Below are 23,061 nucleotides of genomic sequence, written 5' to 3' on the forward strand. Positions count from 1 at the left end.
TAATGTCAGATGAAATCATAAGTGATATAAGAAAAAAACAAGTAACCCTTGCATAGATCACAGACCATGCCTTTGTCGTCATCCGACAAACTGAACACATTGTAGCATAACCCTTGGTAAACACAACATGACAATGGCGGCTGGATTGGACAAACACAATTTGAGTTTGGCTCGCTCACTGGATGAAAAGAAGAGGAGACGAGTTCAACAGTCCTTTAGGCGCTTTGCTCCAAAAAAACAAACAAAAAAACAGGTCCTTCCCCTTCGGTGAATAAATGTACAGTCCTGACAGAAAAGACAAACTCGTAGCCATTCTCATACAAACAAGAACTTCTCCCAGTATTGTCACCTTTGGCAAGTGAGATACACAACATCGCAACATTCAGTCATGTTCAGTGCCTCTTTATAAGCAGGCAAAAAGAAATGGAAAAAAGCAGTCCAACATTGAGACTTTTAATAAACAAGTATGCCTTTAAACCAGTGAAGTACAGAGGAGGGTGTGTGGCACAGGCCCTGTTTAGACAAGCTGGACACGTTTCCCACAACGCTGTCGTTACAGTTTAGACTGAGATCAGAGGGGGCGAAATGTCGTTCGAGAGAGGATTTCAGTCCTACAGTGGAGATAAAGTCTAAGAAACTAGCCCTTGACGTCCTTGCTCACATTCAGAGCCTCGCAAGCACAACCTGAACATCACGCACAGACGCTGACAAACGCCGTCTCAGTGATGAGGTCAGCGCTAAAGTGCTTTTAAGAAATCCAGCAAAGGACACGACAAGTTCTGAACAGGGCCTTACAGGAAGCCTTGGTGCAGATGAAAGCAAGGGTTTTCTTTCTTTTGTTTTTTTTTTTCTTTTAAATGATGCAACTGTATTATAGTTGATCCACAGTTTGAAAGGCAAAGCTCATGCATTCTTCCATCAATCATGCAGTTTTTTGCAATTAGTAGACTTCTGTAGAGATACATTTTAGCAGTAGAGATTTGGAAAAAAAAATGTGAACGTGGTGATTTTGAATGAATCGTGGTTTTTTTTTTTCATCATCTTCTTGGAACCAAAAAGACAAACTTTTTTTTTTTTTTTTTTAAATATATATAGTTTGTACACTTCTTGTCCATATCATCTAGTGTAAAGCACGTGGTCATAATACAGTAGTTTCATTATCATGGCTTACTTGGAGGAACATTTTGTTTTGATATTCCAGTATAAGGCATGTTCTTCCTAAATCATTCATGTTACGGTGCCACCACAAGTCAAACAAAACAAAGGAAACTAGGAACACACTTTAAAATTGTTTCTCATATATAATTGTAGTATATATTGGTTACTTTATCTTACTGTAGCTAAACTGCATGTTATTCTCATGACATTTTGTGATATTTTTTTCTTAATTAAATGTTTTTTTTTAAAGATCTTCTCACTCATGTTTGTTTGCAGAAGCATAGCATCTGACAGGAAGCTAAACAAATGAGGATGTAAAATAATTTAGGCACCTTCTCTGTCTTTCTCTCTAACAGCTGATTCTCTGTAAGTGTGCTCTAGGCTCTTCCTTTGGGACTCTGCTATAAGTCTGACTGAACCCTTCGGGCGGCTTTGTTCCTCGCAGCGAAACTTCAGTCCGACCGGGGAGCTCAGTGGGAACGGCCACTGCTGCAAAGCCTACATTTGGATTTCTCACAAGAAAATGTCAGCCTCTACAGCTGACCCCTCTGACCTTTGCAAAAATCTCAGAACGAAAGACAAGAGGTTGGTACATAAGCAGCCCTGTTGTATCTGTCAAGTGTTTTTCTGACATTCAAAGTTGTGTTCCCATTTTTACAAAAAGCTTTTAAGGAACAGGTTACCTCTTATTCTATTGCTGTTAAGAATGCATGTTTCAGTTGGGTATTTGAATGTGTAGCACCATTCACACATGCCCTCAAAGCAGGAGTAGTGACAGTAATGTAAATGTGAGGGCAATCACTTGTATCTTCATCCCCTCGTGTTGGCGTTTCATGCAATCCTTCAATGATTTCTGGGTAGCTGCATGTAAGAAATTGCTATATTTTTTGTATTCTTTACGAGAAATCCTAGATAGAGTGATATCGTTCTAATTTTTTTTTTTTTTTTTTTTTTGCATTTACTGACATTTGCCGTGCCTGAGGTGGACACACTTCATCAGTACAGTACAGAGATCAGTCCCAAATGAAATGACGGACAGTGCCGCAAACTACTCAACCAGCCACCAACAACATAACAGAGAGGAAGATAAATTACTGAGAAGAAAATCATCTTTTCCAAAATGATTCAGGAAGGCTTGCTTCAGCCGCAGGAAACGTGTTAAGGGAGCAAAACAAGAACGGTAGTCGTGTACTAGCACCGCAAAGAATAGCCAAACAACTCTGACATTCAAGTAGCACTGCAGTGTTTTCTTTTTACAGGATACTGTCAGGAGTGTGCTAAATGTAAAAGGAAACAAGGCAAAACAAAAATAACAACAGCATACAGTACAGTATAAAATCTAGCTATCATTCAGAGAAATTATTCTCAATACTGAGTGTAGGTTGATGTACAGTAGCTGGAGAATTTCAAGTACATTTTGTTCTACTCTATCTGCAGTCTGCTTGTCTGGAACAATATGCTGAGAAACGATGCACGACGAATGAACAAGCACAGGCAAAAAGAAAGGAAAATCTCACTGGTAAAGAAAAATAAGGACTTAAGCAGCAGAATAAAACAACTGTGCAAAGAGATGGGCTTCACTTTGCTGTGCATCACATTGCTCAAAAATTTCAGTGTGACAGCTTTTAAAACTAGATTCAACTTCTCTGCCGTTTTTAAACACATTCGCTAATTTTCCTGTGACACTACGGTAACTTGACATGGCACTGTTTCAAAGAAACGGACACATTAAAAAGTCGACCTCATCCCATTAGGAGAGTCAGGCAATCTCTACAAACTACAAACGCGTTCTGATTGTGCGTAGCTTTGAGTGAAAAAAAGGAGCAGGATTGTGGTACACTATTTACCCTAAGTGCTTGTGTAAAGGCTATGCTTTGGGACTCTCACATTCAATATTGCATGACTGCAGTTTACACTTAAGGTTCCATTTTGCATTATGGTATAGGAAACCCTGCGTCGAAGCTTGCAGCTCTGCAGTGTGTTTGCAATGACCTCACTGAGGTAGAGACCTTGAAAGGATGCATGGTGCACAAAGAAAAGCATGAAAAACAAAACAATGGATATTCCCTTTTGAAGTGGAGTGGTAAACATGCAGAGTACAATACATTGCTGCTCAAGGGTATAAATAAGTGCATGACAGCATAAAAACGGGTTTGTGCATGACAGCATGGATCTGTTTTTTTTTTTCCTATTATATTGACCCAAATCACCTGCTCACTTGGCATCATAGCATCATAGCAAACACGGTTTCAACACTAAGACAGAAGGTGGACCAGCTCTGCTCAACCACACAAACACCGCTGAACACAGAGGCACTTTCACTGGTCCTGTTGATGAAAGGGGGAAAGGCACTAGCAACTAAAGTCAGAATATATTTCTGATAAATATCCTTCTCGGTGGATTCAAAACCAGCATGACCTAAATTGGAGATGGAGACAGAAGCATGACTTTAATCTGTTCTGTTGTCAAAAAAGAAGGTCCATGCAGTGCACTACTGACTAATACAGTAATCGGTGCTTATTAGGATTATATGCTTTTTTTGATAATATTTATTCAGTTTCTTTGCCTACTCTTAAATGATAAACTCTGCATCCTGAAGGTAGGTTCGGATATATTTGACCACAATTCAGAAACATCCAGAATTTGATTTCCTTAGTTTTCCTGACAATAGGGCACCACAAAGTGCCAAGATTTAGCAACAAGCTGTATACTCACGTCATGCATTAAATATACCAGGATACAAAAGTACCTTAGTTGACAGACCATAATGCAGGTTACTTTTTTTCATGCTATGATCTCATTTATGTACTGTTCCCTTAAGATTTAACATTCAATTTCTATACTTCTAAATGATTTGCATTTTCGAACCAAAAACTCATCCAGTGCACTCGGTGTGAAAACAGAATGGAAGAGGGGCAGGGTGGGGGGTTGTAGGAGGGAATGGAGGCAGCTATCCAAAAGAACATCCTTTCCGGTGTTGTGAGATATGTCTTGTGCATGCCGATATCAAAATGGAAAGTCTCTAATCATGCTCATGTGAAGCTCACGTTCTCATTGTGCTGTGTCGCGTCTAAAGGGCATGGCATTGAATCACTTGGTGATGACACAATTACAGCAACTGCTGAGGAAAAAAACGAAACTAAACAAAAATGAAACAGCAGCATTGCAGATGTCTGTGAAGCAAGTAGATCGCCGTCTGTTTATATCCAAACAAGAGAGATCAGTCTTCCTCCTATAAGGTGCTTTGCCGAGTAGAAGATCCTTTGCGGAGAGAACGGGGAATGGAGGGAGGGTGTGTGTGGGTGGGGGTGGCGGGGGGAGGTCTCCTAACTTTTTTTGGCGCTTACCATTTGGCCGCAGATGCTTGCATGTCTGCAGTCATTTCTGGTGGGTTGTGCAACTTGCTGAAATGTTATCTGTACTCCATGCATATAAGATTTTAATTATCACACTGTGGTCTGAGAAGACGGCGTGTGCTCTGGGTCCTCGAGGGAGCCTGGTGTGTGTGTAATGATCAATGTCTTCTCTCTGATGTGACTATATATTTGTAGTATCAGAATAATAATTCTTTCTACCTGTCATGTACTCTAACAGCTTTGTTTTGTTTTTTTTCTGCTTCCTTTCGGTATAGCTGAGCATAATTGCAGGCCTAATGCCATAGAGTGCTTTGGGGAGGTAAATGAAGCATTCCTAACTTACGGTCTACTCCATCTATAACAGTCTCGTAGAGAGACTAAAATTCCTAGCTAGTGTCTAAACATCAGTAAGCAGCTTGCTTTTGTTTACACAGTTCTGGTTGGCTATAGTGCAATTGCCAGTTCTGAGGTTTGCCTCCCTAAAGTTATCGATGCTATTGTTTATGTCTCCATCAATCTCCATGTACTCTGATTTGCTGACGGTAGACGAACTACGGCGGCTGGAGTTGGTTTCAGACGGGATGTTGGGAGTGCTGACGTTGAGCAGCTGGGCTTGCTCTTCTCCCTCAGTTTCCCTGTGGTAGAAGTAGTTGAAGTTGGACACGATGACAGGCACTGGGAGAGCAATTGTCAACACTCCAGCGATGGCGCACAGAGATCCAACAATCTTGCCTCCTATAGTGACCGGGACCATGTCCCCATAGCCCACAGTTGTCATGGACACAACAGCCCACCAAAATGCATCCGGGATGCTGCCAAAGTGCGAATCTTGCTCCTCTGCCTCAGCAAAGTAGACAGCACTGGAGAACAAGATGACTCCAATGAACAGAAAGAAGATCAGCAGTCCTAGCTCTCGCATGCTGGCCTTGAGGGTCTGTCCCAAAATCTGGAGTCCTTTAGAGTGTCGTGACAGCTTGAAGATCCTAAACACCCTGACCAGACGGATCACCCTGAGTATGGCCAGAGATGTTGCCTGCTCTCCCACCCCCTCGTTTTCTGGGTCTTCAGCCAGCTCAGTGCCAAGTGTAATGAAGTAAGGGATGATGGCCACTATGTCAATCGTGTTCATCATGTTCTTGAAGAAGGCCGGTTTGCTCGGGCATGCTAGGAAGCGTACTATCAACTCAAAGGAGAACCAGATTATACAGAGAGTCTCGATGATGAAGAAGGGGTCAGTAAGGATGTCGGGCTTATAATAAATTGTAATGTTCCCCACTCTCTCTATTCGGCCTGCTGGATCCTCTTTCAGTTGTGGTAAAGTCTCTAAACAAAATATAACTATTGAAATCAGGATCACCATCACGGACACTATGGCAATTCCCCTGGCAGGGCCCGAGCTTTCTGGGTGCTCGAAGAGGAGCCAAATCTGACGCTGGAACTCCTTCTCGGGTAAAGGACGCTCTTCCTCCCTGATGAAGCCCTCATCCTCACGAAACTTCTCCATCGCCTCTACTCCCAGCTCGTAAAATTTGATTTCTTCTGAGAACATATCCAAGGGGACATTCACCGGTCTTCTCAGCCTCCCCCCAGACTGATAGTAATAAAGGATGGCATCGAAGCTGGGACGGTTTCTGTCGAAGAAGTACTCATTTCTCAGAGGATCAAAGTACCGCATCCTCTTTTTCGGGTTGCCCAACAACGTCTCCGGAAACTGGGAGAGCGTTTTCAGCTGCGTCTCAAAACGAAGACCGGCTATGTTGATAACCACCCTCTCGCAGCACTCGTGGTCAGTGTGGTCAGGGGGGTAGGTGTCCTGAGGGTGGCCAGGGACAGCTGAGGTCTCGTCCATATTATCGCCCGCTACTACGGTCATTTTGGGACGAGGAGGTGATTAAAAGAGGGGGAGGAATTTTGCTGGGGTGTTGGTTAGTCTGGCTGAGCAGGCATTCAGGATTGGGAGGAAATTTTCCACTCCTCAGCTCCCCGCACCCCTGAAACTGTTGGAGACTTCCCCAGATACTAGGGGGGGGGCTGGCTGCTTTGCCTCAGTGCGGCTCCACTGTGGTTCTTGCTGGCTTGACCATTGCTCCTCTCCGGTGCATCTGCAGCTATTGTTGCTGCTGCCTCTGTCACCAGGAGAGAGGAAGAAAGGCAGAGATAGAAAGAGAGAGAGAGGGAGGGAGGAAATAATGGGATCAAACAGCCCAAGATATTTGCTGTATCAGCATTTTCTGCAGTTTATTTATTTATTTATTTATGTCTCTCGGTGTGCATTGAGTGCAGTTATCCAACATTTAACGTGTAAGGAAACACATGTGGTGGAGAATTTCTGTATAATGTGTCAAATATGACCACTTTAAAGCTCCCTCTACAACTTAATAGTGACTTTCTAGTGGTGATATGATGCGGCAGTTATTTTCTACCCTGGCTTAAAATTCCTATTAAAAACAAAATCCACTGGCATTTTCATGTAGTTGCAAAATATTTCTGTAAAACGCTGACAAAGAAACGCAGGATCTCTTTCTTACAGAAGAACAACAGTGATTTGTCCTACGCCACTCACAACAGCCTGAATTATGACGCATAACATTAGCTGTTATTACTATTTGTACATGTAAGCACCCTGCAGCCCAAGTGCGGGGGAAATGTGCAAAAGCATTAGAGTGAAAACACTCCAGCACCCCCACCACCACCACCACCAAAAAATCTACCTATGAATAAAAATAATCTAACCAGAAAGTGTTACATAAGTTTCGAGGCTTACCGTGGTTTGATCTTGAAAACGTCTTGAATGCGTCTTATCCTCGAGTAAAATCACCCAACAGCAGCGCGCCAGTGGGTGTCATGTGGCAACTTTACATTGTACCAGCAAAAAGAAGAAGAAGAAGAAGAAGAAGAAGGAGAGGAAGAAGAAGAAAAATCCTAGAACCTCACTGTGCCCATCTCCATCCAAACTGTGTCAGTAAAGCACGATACAAAATCAGGTTTTTAAAGAAAAGAATTCTTGAAATGGGGTAGTGAGGGGAGCCTGAGATGGAAAATGAGCGAAATAAAAAAAAAGGGAGAGAGGATCGCAAAGCTGCGGCGTTGGCGGCACGGTGCTGTGAGCAGCTCGCTGTATACCGCAGGAGAAAATCTTGCACTGCAGTTCGGGGGGGAGATACATTAAGGGGCAATAAGCGAGCCCTTGACATTTCCAGACATCACTGCATCAGCAGAAATCTGTTTTGGGTTTTTTTTTTTTTTGCCACTAGACAAGATGACGGGTAGAGTGGGCTTCAAGGCGGCATCGAGAGCGAAATGTTTCTGTTTTTTTATGAATAAATAAATAACATTGGTGAGCTGAGAGAGAGTCAAGTGTGGCAGCGATGTCCAAATGTTTGCTCAACGGTGTCAAGCATGTTTTGCTGTGCGTTTTACATGCAAGTGCAGGGGAGGCGAGGGAGAAAAGAGGATGGGGAGGGGAGGGGAGAGGGAGGGCAGCAGAAGGAGGAGGAGGAGTTGGAAGGTTTCGACGCAATGCAGACCGGCTCTACCAAAGCACGCCGCCAGAAGTTCTCCATACACCACAAAAACAAGAACGCTCGTGTGCCAGCGCTGGTGCAATCACACCGCAAAGAAAATACAGAGATCCCCGGAACCCACTCCACGTCACATCTGAGATCATCTATATCTTAGAAAATGAGAATCTAATCAGTTGTTTGGCGATTAAAGCATCAGCTTTCCTTTCCGTCTCTTAATGATTTAAGGATTAAATCTTTAGTTGGTCGCGTCAAGGACTTCGATGCGCAAGTCTGTATCTGAGCCAGTGCATACCAGATTCGGTGTAGTAAGTTTGAACATTGCACTAATGAAGAGCGTGCTACATTTTACTCATCAGCAATCGGTTTGAAGCCCTTAAAGCTACAAAGTACTGCTTCCTCTCCAGGCTGTGCAGCTCTCACATCCGATTCTTTAAAAGGTTCCTCAGTGGTGAAGTCGCTGTTAGATTTTGGCCCCTGAAGGCATGCAGGTGTACCAAAAAAGGTGGGGAATTTTCCATAATGCTCCGCTGATGACTTTCAGCACCGCGGACAGCGCAGATGATTGATCGACGTCTGAAAACTTCCTTCGAAACAAAAATGAATAAAAATAAAATAGACGCACTGACAACGAAGCAAGTAAATAATCTGCTCCATTAGTTAATTGCTGAGCTGTATGCAGATACCTGACGGTGTGAGCAGATGGGCTCCTCTTACTTAAAGCAAGCATCTTCTAACTTTCAAAAACACAGAATAAACACAAAAGTCGGGTGATCGGATTTCTGTCTAATTTCTTAAAATGTGCTTAAAGACAAACCCCTTCATTTATCACTATGACATTTTATTAGGTTAATTGGTTTCGTGGCAAGACAATCCGATGTCTGCTTCTGCTCCCATTTTCCACGATTCAGCACCAAAAGTGATAAAAACGTATTAAACTAATTAGTGAGCATAGATTTTATTATTTAATTTTCTTTTTTTAACAAAGGGTTTGGTGTTTTTCTTTTCTGCTCTCCTCGGTGAAACAATGAAAAATGACAAGTGGTATTTTCTTCTTCATGAATCATTTATCAAAAGGATTAAGTTAAGTTCACGTTCGTGTTTACATTAGAAAAATAAATATTTTATTACATTTTTAATCCACAATGAATTCAGGTCATGCAGACGTTGCATTGTAATGCTCTGGCCTAAGATAAAATAAAGGTTTTTTTTTTTTTTTTTTTACAACGTTGCATTATAAGCGGCAAGAGAGCAATATATACACAGTTCTTCTATACAAAGAATGCATGGTCATTTTTAAAGCGTACACAAAAGAATGTTTTTTTCTAACACAAAAACGTATGTCCATTACACAAGACTGAACCTTTTCCATGCGTTTCCACTGTAATGTCTCTGTAGGTTATAATACTGGCTGTGCGAGAATAGTCCGTGAGAAACCGATCCAGTGTTTTGGAGGAGAAGAGAGCGCCACGCGTGTGTCTTGTTGTGACTCTGTGGGAACAACAAGCTCCACTTAATCTTCTGCCTCCTGCAAGTAAGCACAAAACAAAACCCACCCCGTTAACATTTAGGAGGTGAGGGAAAGCAGACCTGTGCTGACCTTACTTAACCGCCACAAGTATCCGGATACATACAGAGTCAAATAGCAGGATCTCGGGGGCTTATGGCTAAATCAGTAAAGGCCAACTGCAACAGTGCAAAGACACTTAAGCTAAAGCGTTAATTTTGCGCACTGAGGAGCCTGAGCAGGAGTGCTGACTGCATGGATGTTTATTATCCACACAGCGGCGCACAGAGCTCACTTGTTCTTACAGACCAGAGTTCCACAGAAGCACATGTCCCAAAGAAAAATAAAGACAATGACGATTTCTCTCGTCTTTCATATTGATAACTTTGAATTTCACATTTTTTTGAGATTTTATAATGCAAGAAGAAAATTTCATCAAATTAAAACGTGACACACACAGGGCTGGAGTCCCTGTTAACACACAAATGTACCATCCAAGAGGTCATTAGATCTTGACATGGGGGCTAAGGTGAAGCAGCAAGGTTTACAAAAAGCAGGATAAAAGTGATTAAGAGTGGGCACGAAAAACTGTTCACCACAAATCAACATCTGAGCGCCAAGTGCTCTCGTGACTGCAGCCATCTCGCCACAGAGCAGCCAAATACAGACACGCACATGGCCAGCATAAATCCCAGCTCTGGTTTACACGACGATTGTTTTTTTAGTGGTTCCGTTTATTACTGGTGCCGAATTCTTTTCTCTGGTTTTATTTAAAAAACAATAGTTTTCATTAACAAAAAAGGATAATGTGCGCTTTGTTTTCCAATGCCTTTGTGCGCAAACAAAGTAAGGCCACATCACTATTGTCATCTACAGAGGGTTTAAAAAAATCTGCAGTCAAACCAAAGTCAGGAAAATCTCCCCAGTTTTATTTTTGCTTGTTTACTGGAATTTCCTCTTCGAGTCTGTTATCATAAACTGTTCACTGATGGTGCGAAAGCCACAACAATGAGCGTAATGTTTTTGTTTTTGATTTTTTTTTTTAAATACCTGTGTGTTGCATAAGCGGGAGGAATTACTGTTTTCTTCATTCGTTTTAGTGAAATCAAATCAAGCTTTATTCTGGTGAGTTACAGACAAAAGGCTCAAAACGCCCACAGAAACCTGTGTCCACTGAAACAAAACTCACCAGATTTTTTGAGGTCTTCTTTATACATCTGTCAGTTTCACTGTGTATGTCTCCGCTGGAGTCACGTGTAGATGTGTCAGAGCTTCTAAGTCGTCGCTTTCTTGGTAGGACTCGGTTTTGGAGAACGACTGGTTACTTTTGATCGAATCACTTTCACCGAACGAGGGCTGCGGCTGATGTCCACAGGTCACGTGCACGTATTGGAGGTTTTCTTCCTGTTCGTTCTCTCTGTGGTAAAAATAATTGAAATTGGACACGATCACAGGAACAGGTAGCGCTATAGTCAGCACTCCGGCGATGGCGCACAAGGATCCGACGAATTTACCTCCGATAGTGGAGGGATACATATCTCCATAACCGACTGTGGTCATTGTCACCACGGCCCACCAAAACGCATCAGGTATACTTGTAAATCCAGACTCGGGGTCATCTACTTCAGCAAAATAAACCGAACTTGAGAATAAAATAACTCCAATTAGCAGGAAAAATATAAGCAGCCCCAGCTCCCTGAGGCTCGCATGAAGCGTTTGCCCGAGAATCTGCAGGCCCTTTGAGTGTCTGGAGAGTTTAAAAATCCTGAAAACACGGACCAGACGGATGACCCTCAGTATGGCTAGCGAGGCCGCCTGCTGACTGCTGCCCTGATGCTCTGCGAGATCAAGGCCCAGGGTGATGAAATACGGAGCAATGGCTATAACATCGATTAGGTTCATCATGTTTTTGAAGAAAGCCGCTTTACTGGGACACGACAGAAACCTCATGGTGAATTCAAAAGAGAACCACACAATGCAAAGTGTCTCCACCATGAAAAATGGGTCTGTGAACGGACTAGGCGCTTTCCCTTGCGCACTTGCATTGACCTGGTTGTCATGCACTGCGGGGACCTCTCTGAACTCGGGCAAAGTCTCTAAGCAGAATATAACAATGGATATTAAAATAACCATAACAGACACGATGGCAATCATCCGTGCGGGTCCGGAACTCTCTGGATACTCAAACAGAAGCCACAACTGGTGCTGAAACTCGTTGGAAGGCATCGGTCGGTCCTCCTCCCGAGCCAAGCCCTCGTCCTCTTTGAAAAGCTCTATGGTCTCTTCCTCGAGTTCATAAAACTTTATTTCTTCCAGGAAAATATCCACAGGTACACTGACGGGCCTCCGAAGCCTTCCTCCGGACTGGTAATAATAGAGGATAGCATCGAAGCTCGGTCTGTTCCTGTCAAAGAAGTATTCATTTCTCAGCGGATCAAAAAAGCGCATCCTTTTACGTGGATCTCCCAAAACCGTGGTCGGAAAGCGAGAGAGTGTTTTTAATTGCGTCTCAAAACGCAGACCTGAGATGTTTATGACCACCCTCTCGCTGCACTCCTGGTCTGCTGATTCCACGTCTGCAGCATCTTGTAACAAAGGAGTAACGGCTACAGTCTCTTCGTGGTTCTCCACCACAGTCATCTTTTTCACCCCGCCGAGGGTAAACCCGTCACTCACCTCCTTGGAGGCTTCCTCTTGCCCTTTTTCTTGCACTCCCTCCTGTCTCTCTTTCTCATGCAGCCGCCCGAGATTCAGGCCAAGTCCCTCCTTTTCTTTCTTTCTTTTTTTTTAAATCTAAAACTATTTTACTTGGTGATATGCAAAATGATTTGGTTGTTGTTGATTTACGCCGCCCTTTTGTCAGGTTAGTGCCTCTGAACTGTCAACTTTCAGTGGTGCACACAGATCTCCACTTGCATAAGCTATACCAAGAGAAGGCTATCATATTCACACCATTTAAATCTCCAAAGCCCTCCCCAAGTTGGAACACCAGATGACACTTGCTGCTGCTGTCCCTCTCATACCAGTCACTGCACTGTGGCAGTGCAGTGATTTTCCAAGTAAACATGTAGCCTTAGAACACGTACTTTCAATTTGAATTTTATGTTTTGCGTGATATTCCACACTTCATAGTGCCCTGTCTTGTTTTGTTCAGAGTGGGGGCTGATACCTTTTCTTTTTGTTTTCAGATTCAGAGTCTATTCAGAAACGCAGTCTCTCACTCTGCAGGTCCTTCATTCATGAAATCATTGGGTTATTCTTGTTCCAAGGGGAACCTCCACAACCCAGGCTGTTTCTACTTTGGGCCACAGCCTGTTATTTTAGATACCAGATGTACAGATGAATGTAACAAACAGATATAGCTTAGTTGAGCACCATGAGGGGTTTTCTTCTGCAGCTACTCATTAGAAGTGTCTTGAAATGAATTAGATGAAATAACCTGAATGCTTTGAAGTTCTGGGCCTCGTTTAACCAGGGGCCAGTGGAAACTGCTGGCTTGACTGATACTTGAGCAGCCAGAAAAGATGGAGCCTTCTGGAAGCTGCAGCCAAAATAACATTCATGGCTTCTTTTATTTAAAGGGCTCAATTATATAAGTTGGAGCAAGTGGAGCCCCAGAAGACAACTGACCTATAGCCTCATGGTTACTGATATTCAGAGGTGTCGAGCAACTCAGTTGCAATTCTTCAGACCTCGTTAGGCCCTTGTCAGACTGCAAATCCGATCAAACAGGATAAAATGTATTATTTTTCTCTTTCTAACAGTTTGATTCTGCCGCTACAACTAGTGAAGATTAGATAATAATGAAACATACAGACAATGTGCGGCCTACACGGTGAACTTATATGTGCACTGCAGCAGCAGAGTGATCTAATTATAGCTCGATTTTTCCACTTTCATAAAGCTGTGTCAGTTATGTCATATACTGCAGACACACAAGCACAACAATAGCACCGGGGTGCTAATCAGGGTTATTAAATTCAAACGGGATGCTTTGCCTTATTATGCATACACAGACAGTATTTTACAGATAATTATATTCCATTATAAGTATATTTCACACCAAAGGGCGTGCTTCTTTTTTTTACTGCAATGTTAACAAACCAAAGTTGTCAATAGAGCTCAATTGTTCACCTGCTGAACAAAAGGTTGGATCTCAGACTCGCATGTCAGTTTTAGGACATTGTTCCACCTGCTAATGTGTTAGCATATAGCATTCTCCAAATGACTGTCTGGGTCAAGCCAAGGTGTCAGGCCTTGGCTGTATCCAGGGAAACAAACAATAACAAACAAGTTAAGGAAGTGACACATGGCGCTCGCGTATCTGTCAGAGCAAAAAGAAAAGGCTCAAAGAATCCACAGTTGATAGTTCAGCGAGGATGGGCAGCAACGTCCTTCGGGGTATTCATCTGATCCCATTTGATTAGTTGCTAAGAGTATGAAATTGTACTGTGCGTGTGAAATTGTACGCACACACACACACACACAAAGTATCCATTTAAACCTGTGGATGGATATGCATGTGCATGCAATGAGACACATGCCATTCAGCCAGCAGGGTGCATGAACGCTGACAGTAAGGAACCTCCCATCATTATTAATGGCCTGACCTATGATTGTCAGAGAATCCCTTGGCAACAAGACCAGGTGAGTTCACCGAGCACCTCATACATTAAAAACTTTCTTTTTGGTTTTGTTGAGAGCATTTTTTATCATCATATTTTAATAACTCTGAGAGCAAATATGAACTATATTGATTTTCAAAATAGCACGATGCAAATCATGTATAAGCTGAGCGAATAACAGATAGCCACGTCTTAAAATGAACACCTTCTAATAATCATATATTACTATAACATTTCAGCACTGCTCACATATTAAGATGAGCACTAACTATATTTCTTGAAAAGGCGTCGATATATATATTAGCCTCGTGATTAATTGCACCTGATCCGTTGAAGCTTGCCTTTGTCTAAATATACGCAGGTTGAGTTTCCCGGCTAACCCATTACAGACGTGAGGTAATCACAGTAGCAACTTGCGTGAGTGACCCCCCTTGGCTTTCAGCTCCTCCCCAAGCCCAGGCCAAGAATTTGCCAAGTGTACGTGTGTATTTCTGTAAGCGTGCATCTGGCGCTGGTGCGGCTGGTGAATGAACGCATGTGCGTATCATGTTTGCGTGTGTGAGGGTGTGTTAATAAATAAGTTGAAAGAGGAGTTTTTCTAAGGTCAGCAACGCGAGTCAGCAGGTCCTTCGGATCGTATCGTTGCGGTGCCAGTGACTCTGCTCAAAATGAAATAGGTGGCATTTGAGCCAGTCTGACGTATGCCCTTTAACGCTGGTGATGACAGCTTCTCAGGCTGGAATGAGTCTATAGCGGTGGAGTTATATCTGGGAAGCTTTATGGTAACTCTGAAGACTTATACAACAATCCCAAGTACAGATAGAGAATGAGGGGGCTGTCAAGAGCCCATTTAGGTTCAATTTGAGCCAAATTTACATAAAGTCAATCATTTTTACAGGTCTGATGAACATCAGATGAATTTTTGACAGCATAATCCATCTTTACTCAAACTTCTTTAGTCATCCGTCCTAGGCGTTTGACCTTCACCACATAGAAATGTGTGAGTTATTAGTGTGACAGTAGAAGGTGGCTTTCTTTTTCCTCCATGCAAAGTGGAAAGTTTCTGTGAGATATGCAACTTTAAGGCATGTCAGTGAGAGCTGGATTTATGACATCACATGTACCAGTGACAGTGGGTGACTGGCACAGGCGTGTTGTGGATATATGGGGACATATTCATCTTCAGCGGGGAGGGAGGAGTAGGTGCGATTTTAAGATTACGAAAGTAAGAAAATTACAAAAGTAATATAAATGCACTGTATAACAACTGCTACAGCAGCAGGTCAGTGAGGTTTATTAAATAGATATTAAGGCTCTGGTTCATTGTGAATTACAGTTATTTCTTGTATATAAACAACGGGTACATTCGCACAGTGTATGAATGTTATATCTGGGAAGCTTTATGGTAACTCTGAAGACTTATACAACAATCCCAAGTACAGATAGAGAATGAGGGGGCTGTCAAGAGCCCTTTTAGGTTGTGTGTGTGTGAATGGGTGGATGACTGAATGTAGTGTAGAGCGCTTTGGGGTCCATAGGGACTAAGTAAAGCGCTATACAAATACAGGTCATTTACCATTTACCATTTACAAAAACACAAAAAGGTTTATGACTTTGTTGATCAAAATGTTGTTTAAATCAACTAATTTTAGTTCAACTAAACATTTTAAATTATTCAAAATTTTAAAAAGTCTTACACATCCTCCTATATTGCAGTTTGAACTTATAGCAGGGGGGTCAAACATAAGGCTTGGGGCTCAGAATCAGCCCGGCAAAGGCACCAACCTGGCCCACTGAATTAATAAAATGTGAACTATATTCACATTCTATAATAAATTGTATGGCTTTTCCGAACGATTAAAAACCTCCCACCGTGGTCTTTCATACTACACCAAAGTAATTAACTAAGAGATAAACAGTTGAAGTTTGTGTTTTATACACGACAGTCTTGCCAACACGCTGCCAGAACTTCCTCTCTAATTTTAGACATTTATTTCTTACAATTTAAGTCTAAAGAGTCATGCTGAACGATTTCTTTCATTTGCAGTGGCAGAGACGTATCATTGAAATTGCACTTCTTTGCCTTATACGAAGATATCTGAGGGAGTTAAACATCTTTGCACTGAAGACAGGAGATTTTCACTGGACTGGCCCACTTAAAATCAAAGTGACCCACAATGTAAAATGAGTTTGACATCACTAACATGTGTACAACAGCATGTGTGTGTTTTATATATGTGTGGGTTTAATCCTATATAACCGTTTTTATTACACACTTTAATAATAGGACTGCCTACATTTTAATCAAGCATCATTGTGCACTGAAAACATTCTGTTTTAAACAAGTTTAACTCTGTTTTAATTTGCACATATCACAACTTGCATATTAGTATCAGTGCATACTTGAAAGAACAACTCAGATACAACCCCTATTTAGGGTTTATACTACTTTAAATACGCAAGAGGCCTTCTCGATGTCGCCTCCAAGGCAAATTCATCTTGAATTTTGCCCAAGACTCCTACTGGAATTCTGATCAAGTGATAATGGCTATTCTTAGTCAAAAACTGATACAGTAGGGTAAACTACGTGCAGCTTACAGCATACATTTTGGTCTTCACTCATCAGCCAATGTATATGGCAAAGATGTGAGGACCATGCGCAGCTGCATCTAATTAATAGTGTGAAAGTTTTTGCCTAATAGCACCTAAGCTGTGTTTATACCATTCCCATTACCCACTCTGCAAGTGAGGAAAGTACGTAGTCCCCTCACTCCGAGGTGTCTGTACCCAGGGCTTCCACTTTAGAAAGAGGATACCCCACTCAAGGTGTTTGCCAGTTCCTGCATTTTGATAGCCACCACTTTTAGACTGCAGTCATCTGAAGTTGATGTTCCTGTTTTTGCTGATAGGTAATGAAGCATGCAGCAAGACTTGAAACTGGATGCCTCAAATCCAGAGGGCAGGGTTCTTTGGAATTACCTCTGCATGTCCCATCCCACACCTACCTCGGATTATCATTTCACTTCTTGATCAAGCCTTTCCCTTTTTTAGCAGGCAGTGTCGTCCAAAATCCAGGCTGAGGTGGGGGGTGGGTGGGGTGGGGTAGGCAACTCCAGGCGGATCAGTTCACAGGAGAACCACACGTGGGGTATTAATCAAAGGTGACTTCAAAGGTCTCAAATTACAATTTTCTTTATTGGTAACTTTATGTTTATATCATCCTCCCCTCAGACTCCTCTTTCTTGGCACTGGGAGCTCCTGTTAGCTGCTGTTTGTATATGTTTGTGTGCACGTTCTCATCATGTTGAGCACAGCCAGAGTGTTTCAATGCATCACACAGGACCTGATTTATCTGCAGTATCTGAAGCAAACTGATTTGCATTTGTAAAGATCTGCTGTTTTCCCTGCTTTAAAATCAATTTGGGGGCTAGGCTGGGCAACAGCTTTCATTTTATACTACACTACTGTAGACTTAAAATACATAAAATAATACTTCATATATGCTTAAGATGGACAGACTGCCAGCAATGCAAACAGACTCCCCCAGAGTGTCTATGTGTATATATTAGAGATGGACCGATCCGATATTACGTATCGGTATCGGTCCGATACTGACCTAAATTACTGGATCGGATATCGGAGAAAAATAAAAAATGTAATCCGATCCATTAAATATCACGAAAGCACCTCACAAAACTTGCAACACGCCGTAACTCACCTCAGAACGTTAGCACGTCGGAGCAGTATGCATCACGTGATAGAGCGGCTGTGGCATGCGGACCTGTCGGTGGTCTGGATAGCATTTGGAGCTTCGCTAGCAACCCGGCATTTCATCTCCGACAAAGTTATCCCCGAGAGAAGTAAAGCAAGTGTGTAAGTCCATCTCTGAATGTTTGTAAAGCATTCCTGCGTTAAGCTTAACGAGCGACTGCCTCTCGCTCTCCGGCTGCTACTTCAATCATGAAACTGCTTAACGATCAGCTGATCGGCTTTTCTGTCGCGAGTCCGTGTCTCTTGTTTGCTTTTGGCCCACTTTGCACCAGAAAGAGGAAACCAGTGGATAAACAACAGCAGCACGTTTAAGCTTGATCAGCTGTTGTTAGAATGTATTTAATATTACTTCCTACTCGAGGATCTTTTTCTACGTAGCTGACGCTGGTAACTGTGCAGGGGCGGATCTAGCAAAGTTTAGCCAGGGGGGCCGATAGGGCATTAACAGGGAAAAGGGGGCACAAAGACATACTTTTCTTTCTTATTCTCATTTAAAATGTCGAGCTTTTAATTATTTAATATTTATCTGAATCTTAACCCAAAGTTTTAATCTGATGTAAAATGTATAGAAGTCCATTACTGTATATAGTAACTGTTAAGTCTAATATATATACCCTAGTAAGCTATAGTACTTTTTCCTTTGGGAAGGTACCATCTGTGCAGTCTGCAATTTTGTTGAAGAAAGATGTTGAATCTATTTAATATTTCTTGAAAAATAATTGATTTCTGTGCATTTTTTTTCACACTGCATCAAATTAAGGTTGATTACGTCGATTAAGCATCATGAGGTGGAGCGTGAGGGGTGGTTCCCTATTTTTTATTTATTTATTTTTGTTGTTGCTGGGAGTTGGAACCCTATTAGTTAGGTTGCTTAATATTTATGCTAAGTACTCTTTAAAATACCAGAATAGGGAGGATGGTGTAGGTTTAAGTTTATTAGATTGATCAGTATTGCTGAACTATGAAATATTTTTTTTTGCATACAGGTATAACAGAATAGCTTTAGTGTAGTTGTTGTTTTAAACTTGAGTATGAACTTATACAAAATGCAGCAAGATATTTAAAAAACAGTTTTGTTGATTAAAAAACACTATATCGGATTCATATCGGTATCGGCAGATATCCAAATTTATGATATCGGTATCGGACATAAAAAAGTGGTATCGTGCCATCTCTAGTATATATAGTAACATTTAACTTCTAAACCCTCATCAGGCAAATGGTTAATGACAAAGAGAAGACCTCTTATACAGGAAGTGTAAGTCATACAGACACCTACATTCTGCAGGTGCTTCACAAGGTGAGACTGAACTCTCTTGTGAGACTGTTTACAAAATTACTATAATTTAGTGAACTAACTAATAGAACAATATACAGCTTTTACTACTATTGCCTACTTTTGCCTAAGTCACCTTCATGCTTAGAAAACAGCTCGGACTCATCAGGGGACCTTTTGATGTGTACTTTGGTGTCTGGCACTTGGAAGTAGATCCTTTGTGTTATGTTTACATACACTGCTAAGATGGTGAAGGGTTGCTTAACAGGGGGACTGAATATGAACATATACACAGTTACCAGTTGGGGGCTCTGTGACTGATAGAGATAGAATAATGAGAGGAAGAGAGAGAGTATTGTGGTATGTAATGGATGGCTAGCTACTGCTGAATACACGTTCCACTATAAACCAAGCTCCATCTCCGTTCTTCTGTCGAATACACCACACTTTGGATTTTGTGGGCTGAGGGCACCAGGCCTCTGAATCCCGCAGAAGCTCAATCAGCTTAGGATGTGAACTCTAGCTATTCTTGAGCTGTCTCCTCGATGTGGCTGTTCTGCTGGGTCCTTGTTATCAGGGAGCACCGCAGCCATCAGGAGAAGGGCTTGATTTGCAGAGATGCTTGGATAGATGGTATCTGTCAAATTGAAATATGCATGCCAAGGTCTCTTAACAGAACACCACCTTGCTATGAAAAGATCAATATTATTTGCATCACTTGTCAGTGGTTTAAATGTTTTGGGTGTAACTGAATCAAGAAAATAAGCATCATTAGGTTTTAATACCCCTTTTTGTCATGCTGCTCTGGTCACAAGTTGTTTTGGTGTCCTGTCAAGACCAAAGCAAGACCATGTTCAGAGTTTTGCCGAGGGTTGACCCCAAAATCTTCACATTTTCAATCTTCACATTACCTGCCGTGTTACAGTGTGTGCTGCACTGTCAAAGGGCTGCTGGACTCTGATATTAGGTCAGCCTGGAATCATCTGCATACAAGTTGTTGCCATGTGGCAGATAGTCTCCACCAGCCCACACCATGGAAATCTTGCGTTTTCTCTAAAACAAATGCAGAATTACCTCAATGTGTTCATAAACAGGGTCACCTTAAAGCAGAGGGGCTGATCTCCCTCTCTGCTTTCACTTAGCTTTCTGTTATTTGTTTTAAGATGATGCAGGGTGCTTGATGGTCCTATTGTATTTCTGCAAAGCAGCTTCTGAGCCCAGTGGATCTTTGGGTTACTCACATAACCGATGGAGAACTGGTTTTGTGATGACATCACATGCTGAGCTGTCCTGGGGTGCTTTGCAGTTTGTTGCACTTTGTATTCCAACTAAGAGTCAGTCAGCATGCTAAGAAAATAAACGCACAGCATGGTATATTTAAAAGCCTCTCTTTTGAAGAGCCACCACTGCATAGTTCGGCTATTGTAAACACAGCACAATAACCTCTGTAAACCCTGTCATATTAAGAATTTACACTCGTGTTTGTGTCTGTATAGATGCTGTATTTTCATCTTTCAGCAGTGCTGTAATTGAATCCCGCTCACTGAGCAGCCCTCTGCAGTGAACCTTAGAGACTCCTATAAATAAACTGACAACTCTCCTTCAACACTTGCCTATATGGCATATGGAATGATTAGCTCATGGCTGGAGCCCTCTGATCTTACAGTGTGTAGCCACAACTATTTTCTGTCAGCTATTTGCATTGCTTAACTCATGGATTGCATCAAGAATGGGGTCTCTGAGGAATTCATAAAATGTAGCTGTGTTGCTGTGTGTGTTGGCCAAACATTAACTTATTATGTGTAACATGATATTGTATTAACAGGATAATTTATTACAAGAAATGTTTATAAGAGGACTTATTAAGATTGGTCAGTATAACTGTATAAATTGTTGTTTTGATCATTAAAAAGTGCAGTGAAATCTGCATCGATGGCAGCAATAGATAAAACAGATGCGTTTAATCCCTTTGATTTTTGCGCTGTCCTGTAAAGACTTTGCTATGATATGTTCTTAATACTAATCTTGTCACCTCTACACTGTGGCAGAGGATCTTTTGGCATTTTTCACCTGTGTTAAGGAAAGTCTTACATGGATCAAGAAAAAGGATGGGCCAGCTAAGCTGCCTGCTCTATCCTCTGAACACCTTGCCATCACCGTGACTGAGACAGTGGTCACCTTTAGGTGCCTGTAGTAGAATAGCTCCAGCTCCAGTCCCTGCTTTCTTTTCAACTTTCTCATGTGCATGAAAACAACATGGAGCTTTCATGTCAGCTGTAATGGGTAAACACTCTTTACCCATTCTGAATGAGGCCATTTGTGTTGGATTTAAGACTTTTTTTAGCGCATTGTTAGTACTTATTTTAACATCATTTTCGACATTGCTGTTGATTCCTTCATCGACCACAGGTGTTATAGGTCACCAGTTCTAATGTAGGTATGATGCAGCACAAAACACTGGAGCTGGTAACCCAGTGCACCAGCATTTTTATTCAATAGGAGTATTTTTAGTTTCAAGCACACTGTACAAAACTATGACGCACAACTCTTGTTATGCATTTTACTTTTCATTTATTCAACATTAAGTGGAGTATTAATTTGAGGTAAGCCTTAAACTAACTGTTAGTTTTGATTCTTTGCTGTTAGATGATTTTATTTTGTTGAGCAGTTAATAAAGCTGGTATTTTGACTTGAGTTCAGTTCATTTGCCCTGTTTTAACTGCTCAGTGTTAGTTCATTTTGTATATGTCACGGTTCTGGGTCAGTTTCTACCCAGTATTTTGAGTTTATTATGTTTTGGTTTAATTTTGCATCAGGAATTGTTCTCTTGTTGTGTTAATGATTATGATGTTTATTATTAGAGTTTCATGTTTCTGTTTATTTGTGTTTAAGATTTGTGTTCTCATGTTTTGTGTGGGTTTAGTTCCATGTGTTTTTTTCTGTCGGTCTCTCAGTGTCAAGTCTGCGTCTTTGTGTAGTGTTCTTGTTTCCTGTTTTATTGTGAAGGTCTGCATCTCATGTGAGTGTGTGTGTGTGTTCAGTTTTACCTCTGTGTCGTCTTGTTGATTACTCCCAGCTGTGTTCCCCACCTGTGTGTAATCTCCCTGTGTTTCTCTGTGTGTATTTAAGTCGCGTCTTCTGTGTTTGTAGTTGCTGGTCCGTCTGTGTATCCACCCTGCTTCATCTGTGTGTTTCCCTGCTGTCAACCGTCATCTTTTTCCACCCACTCTCATTCATGTCCAGGTTCGTGTTCTGTAGTCACTTTGTTCCCAGTTTAGTTTAGTCTTTGCTCCGTTCGCCGTTTGTCCATTTCCTTTTTGTGTTTAATAAACCACCCTCACACCTGTACAAGTGCCTGCGTTTGGATCCTCCTTTATTTTCCACACGGCTCATCTCACTCGCCGTGACAGTATATTTTTGCATTTTGGGGGTAAATAAAATGCACTTTTTCAAAATACCCACCGTGTCCTCGTGTCTAACCATCTCAGTCCCTCACAGTATACATATTATAAGTAAGTGTGTATATATGTATATATATATGTATATGTGTGTGTGTGTGTGTGTGTGTATGATGAAACGTGTGGGCTTCAACTGAGGCCACAACTCAGCATGAGTAAAACTGCATTATAAGGGATGAAAGAACGATGAAGAGGAAACTCATACAACACTTGCTGGAAGCCAACTACACACTACTAGGGCACTTATTCTGTCAGTAAGCAAACTGAACTGCTAATACAAAGTAAAACACCACACTAACAAAACATGCAAACAAATGATATCACCAGCACAAGTGAGCAAACTCCCAGGACAACAACCGCTCATGTGACCTGGGTGCAGCCACCTATCA

General features: G+C 41.7%; 2 protein-coding genes across 2 annotated transcripts; both read right to left on the reverse strand.

Moving 5' to 3' along the window:
• Positions 1-2,090: 2,090 nt before the first annotated feature.
• On the reverse strand, positions 2,091-6,392 carry kcna1a (potassium voltage-gated channel, shaker-related subfamily, member 1a). The gene has a single exon (XM_005939707.3). The coding sequence runs from the start codon at positions 6,385-6,387 to the stop codon at positions 4,912-4,914; it is 1,476 nt and encodes a 491-aa protein (XP_005939769.1). The 5' UTR covers positions 6,388-6,392; the 3' UTR covers positions 2,091-4,911.
• Positions 6,393-9,284: 2,892 nt separating this feature from the next.
• Positions 9,285-12,445, reverse strand: LOC102306231 (shaker-related potassium channel tsha2). Its single transcript, XM_005939706.2, has 2 exons — positions 10,732-12,445; positions 9,285-9,563 (listed from the first exon to the last, which is right to left on the reverse strand). The coding sequence occupies exon 1, from the start codon at positions 12,180-12,182 to the stop codon at positions 10,752-10,754; it is 1,431 nt and encodes a 476-aa protein (XP_005939768.1). The 5' UTR covers positions 12,183-12,445; the 3' UTR covers positions 9,285-9,563; positions 10,732-10,751.
• Positions 12,446-23,061: the final 10,616 nt, after the last annotated feature.

The sequence above is a fragment of the Haplochromis burtoni genome, unplaced genomic scaffold, assembly GCF_018398535.1.
Source record: "Haplochromis burtoni strain Fernald_Lab_line unplaced genomic scaffold, NCSU_Asbu1 Contig_272, whole genome shotgun sequence".
NCBI classification, from domain to species: domain Eukaryota; kingdom Metazoa; phylum Chordata; class Actinopteri; order Cichliformes; family Cichlidae; genus Haplochromis; species Haplochromis burtoni.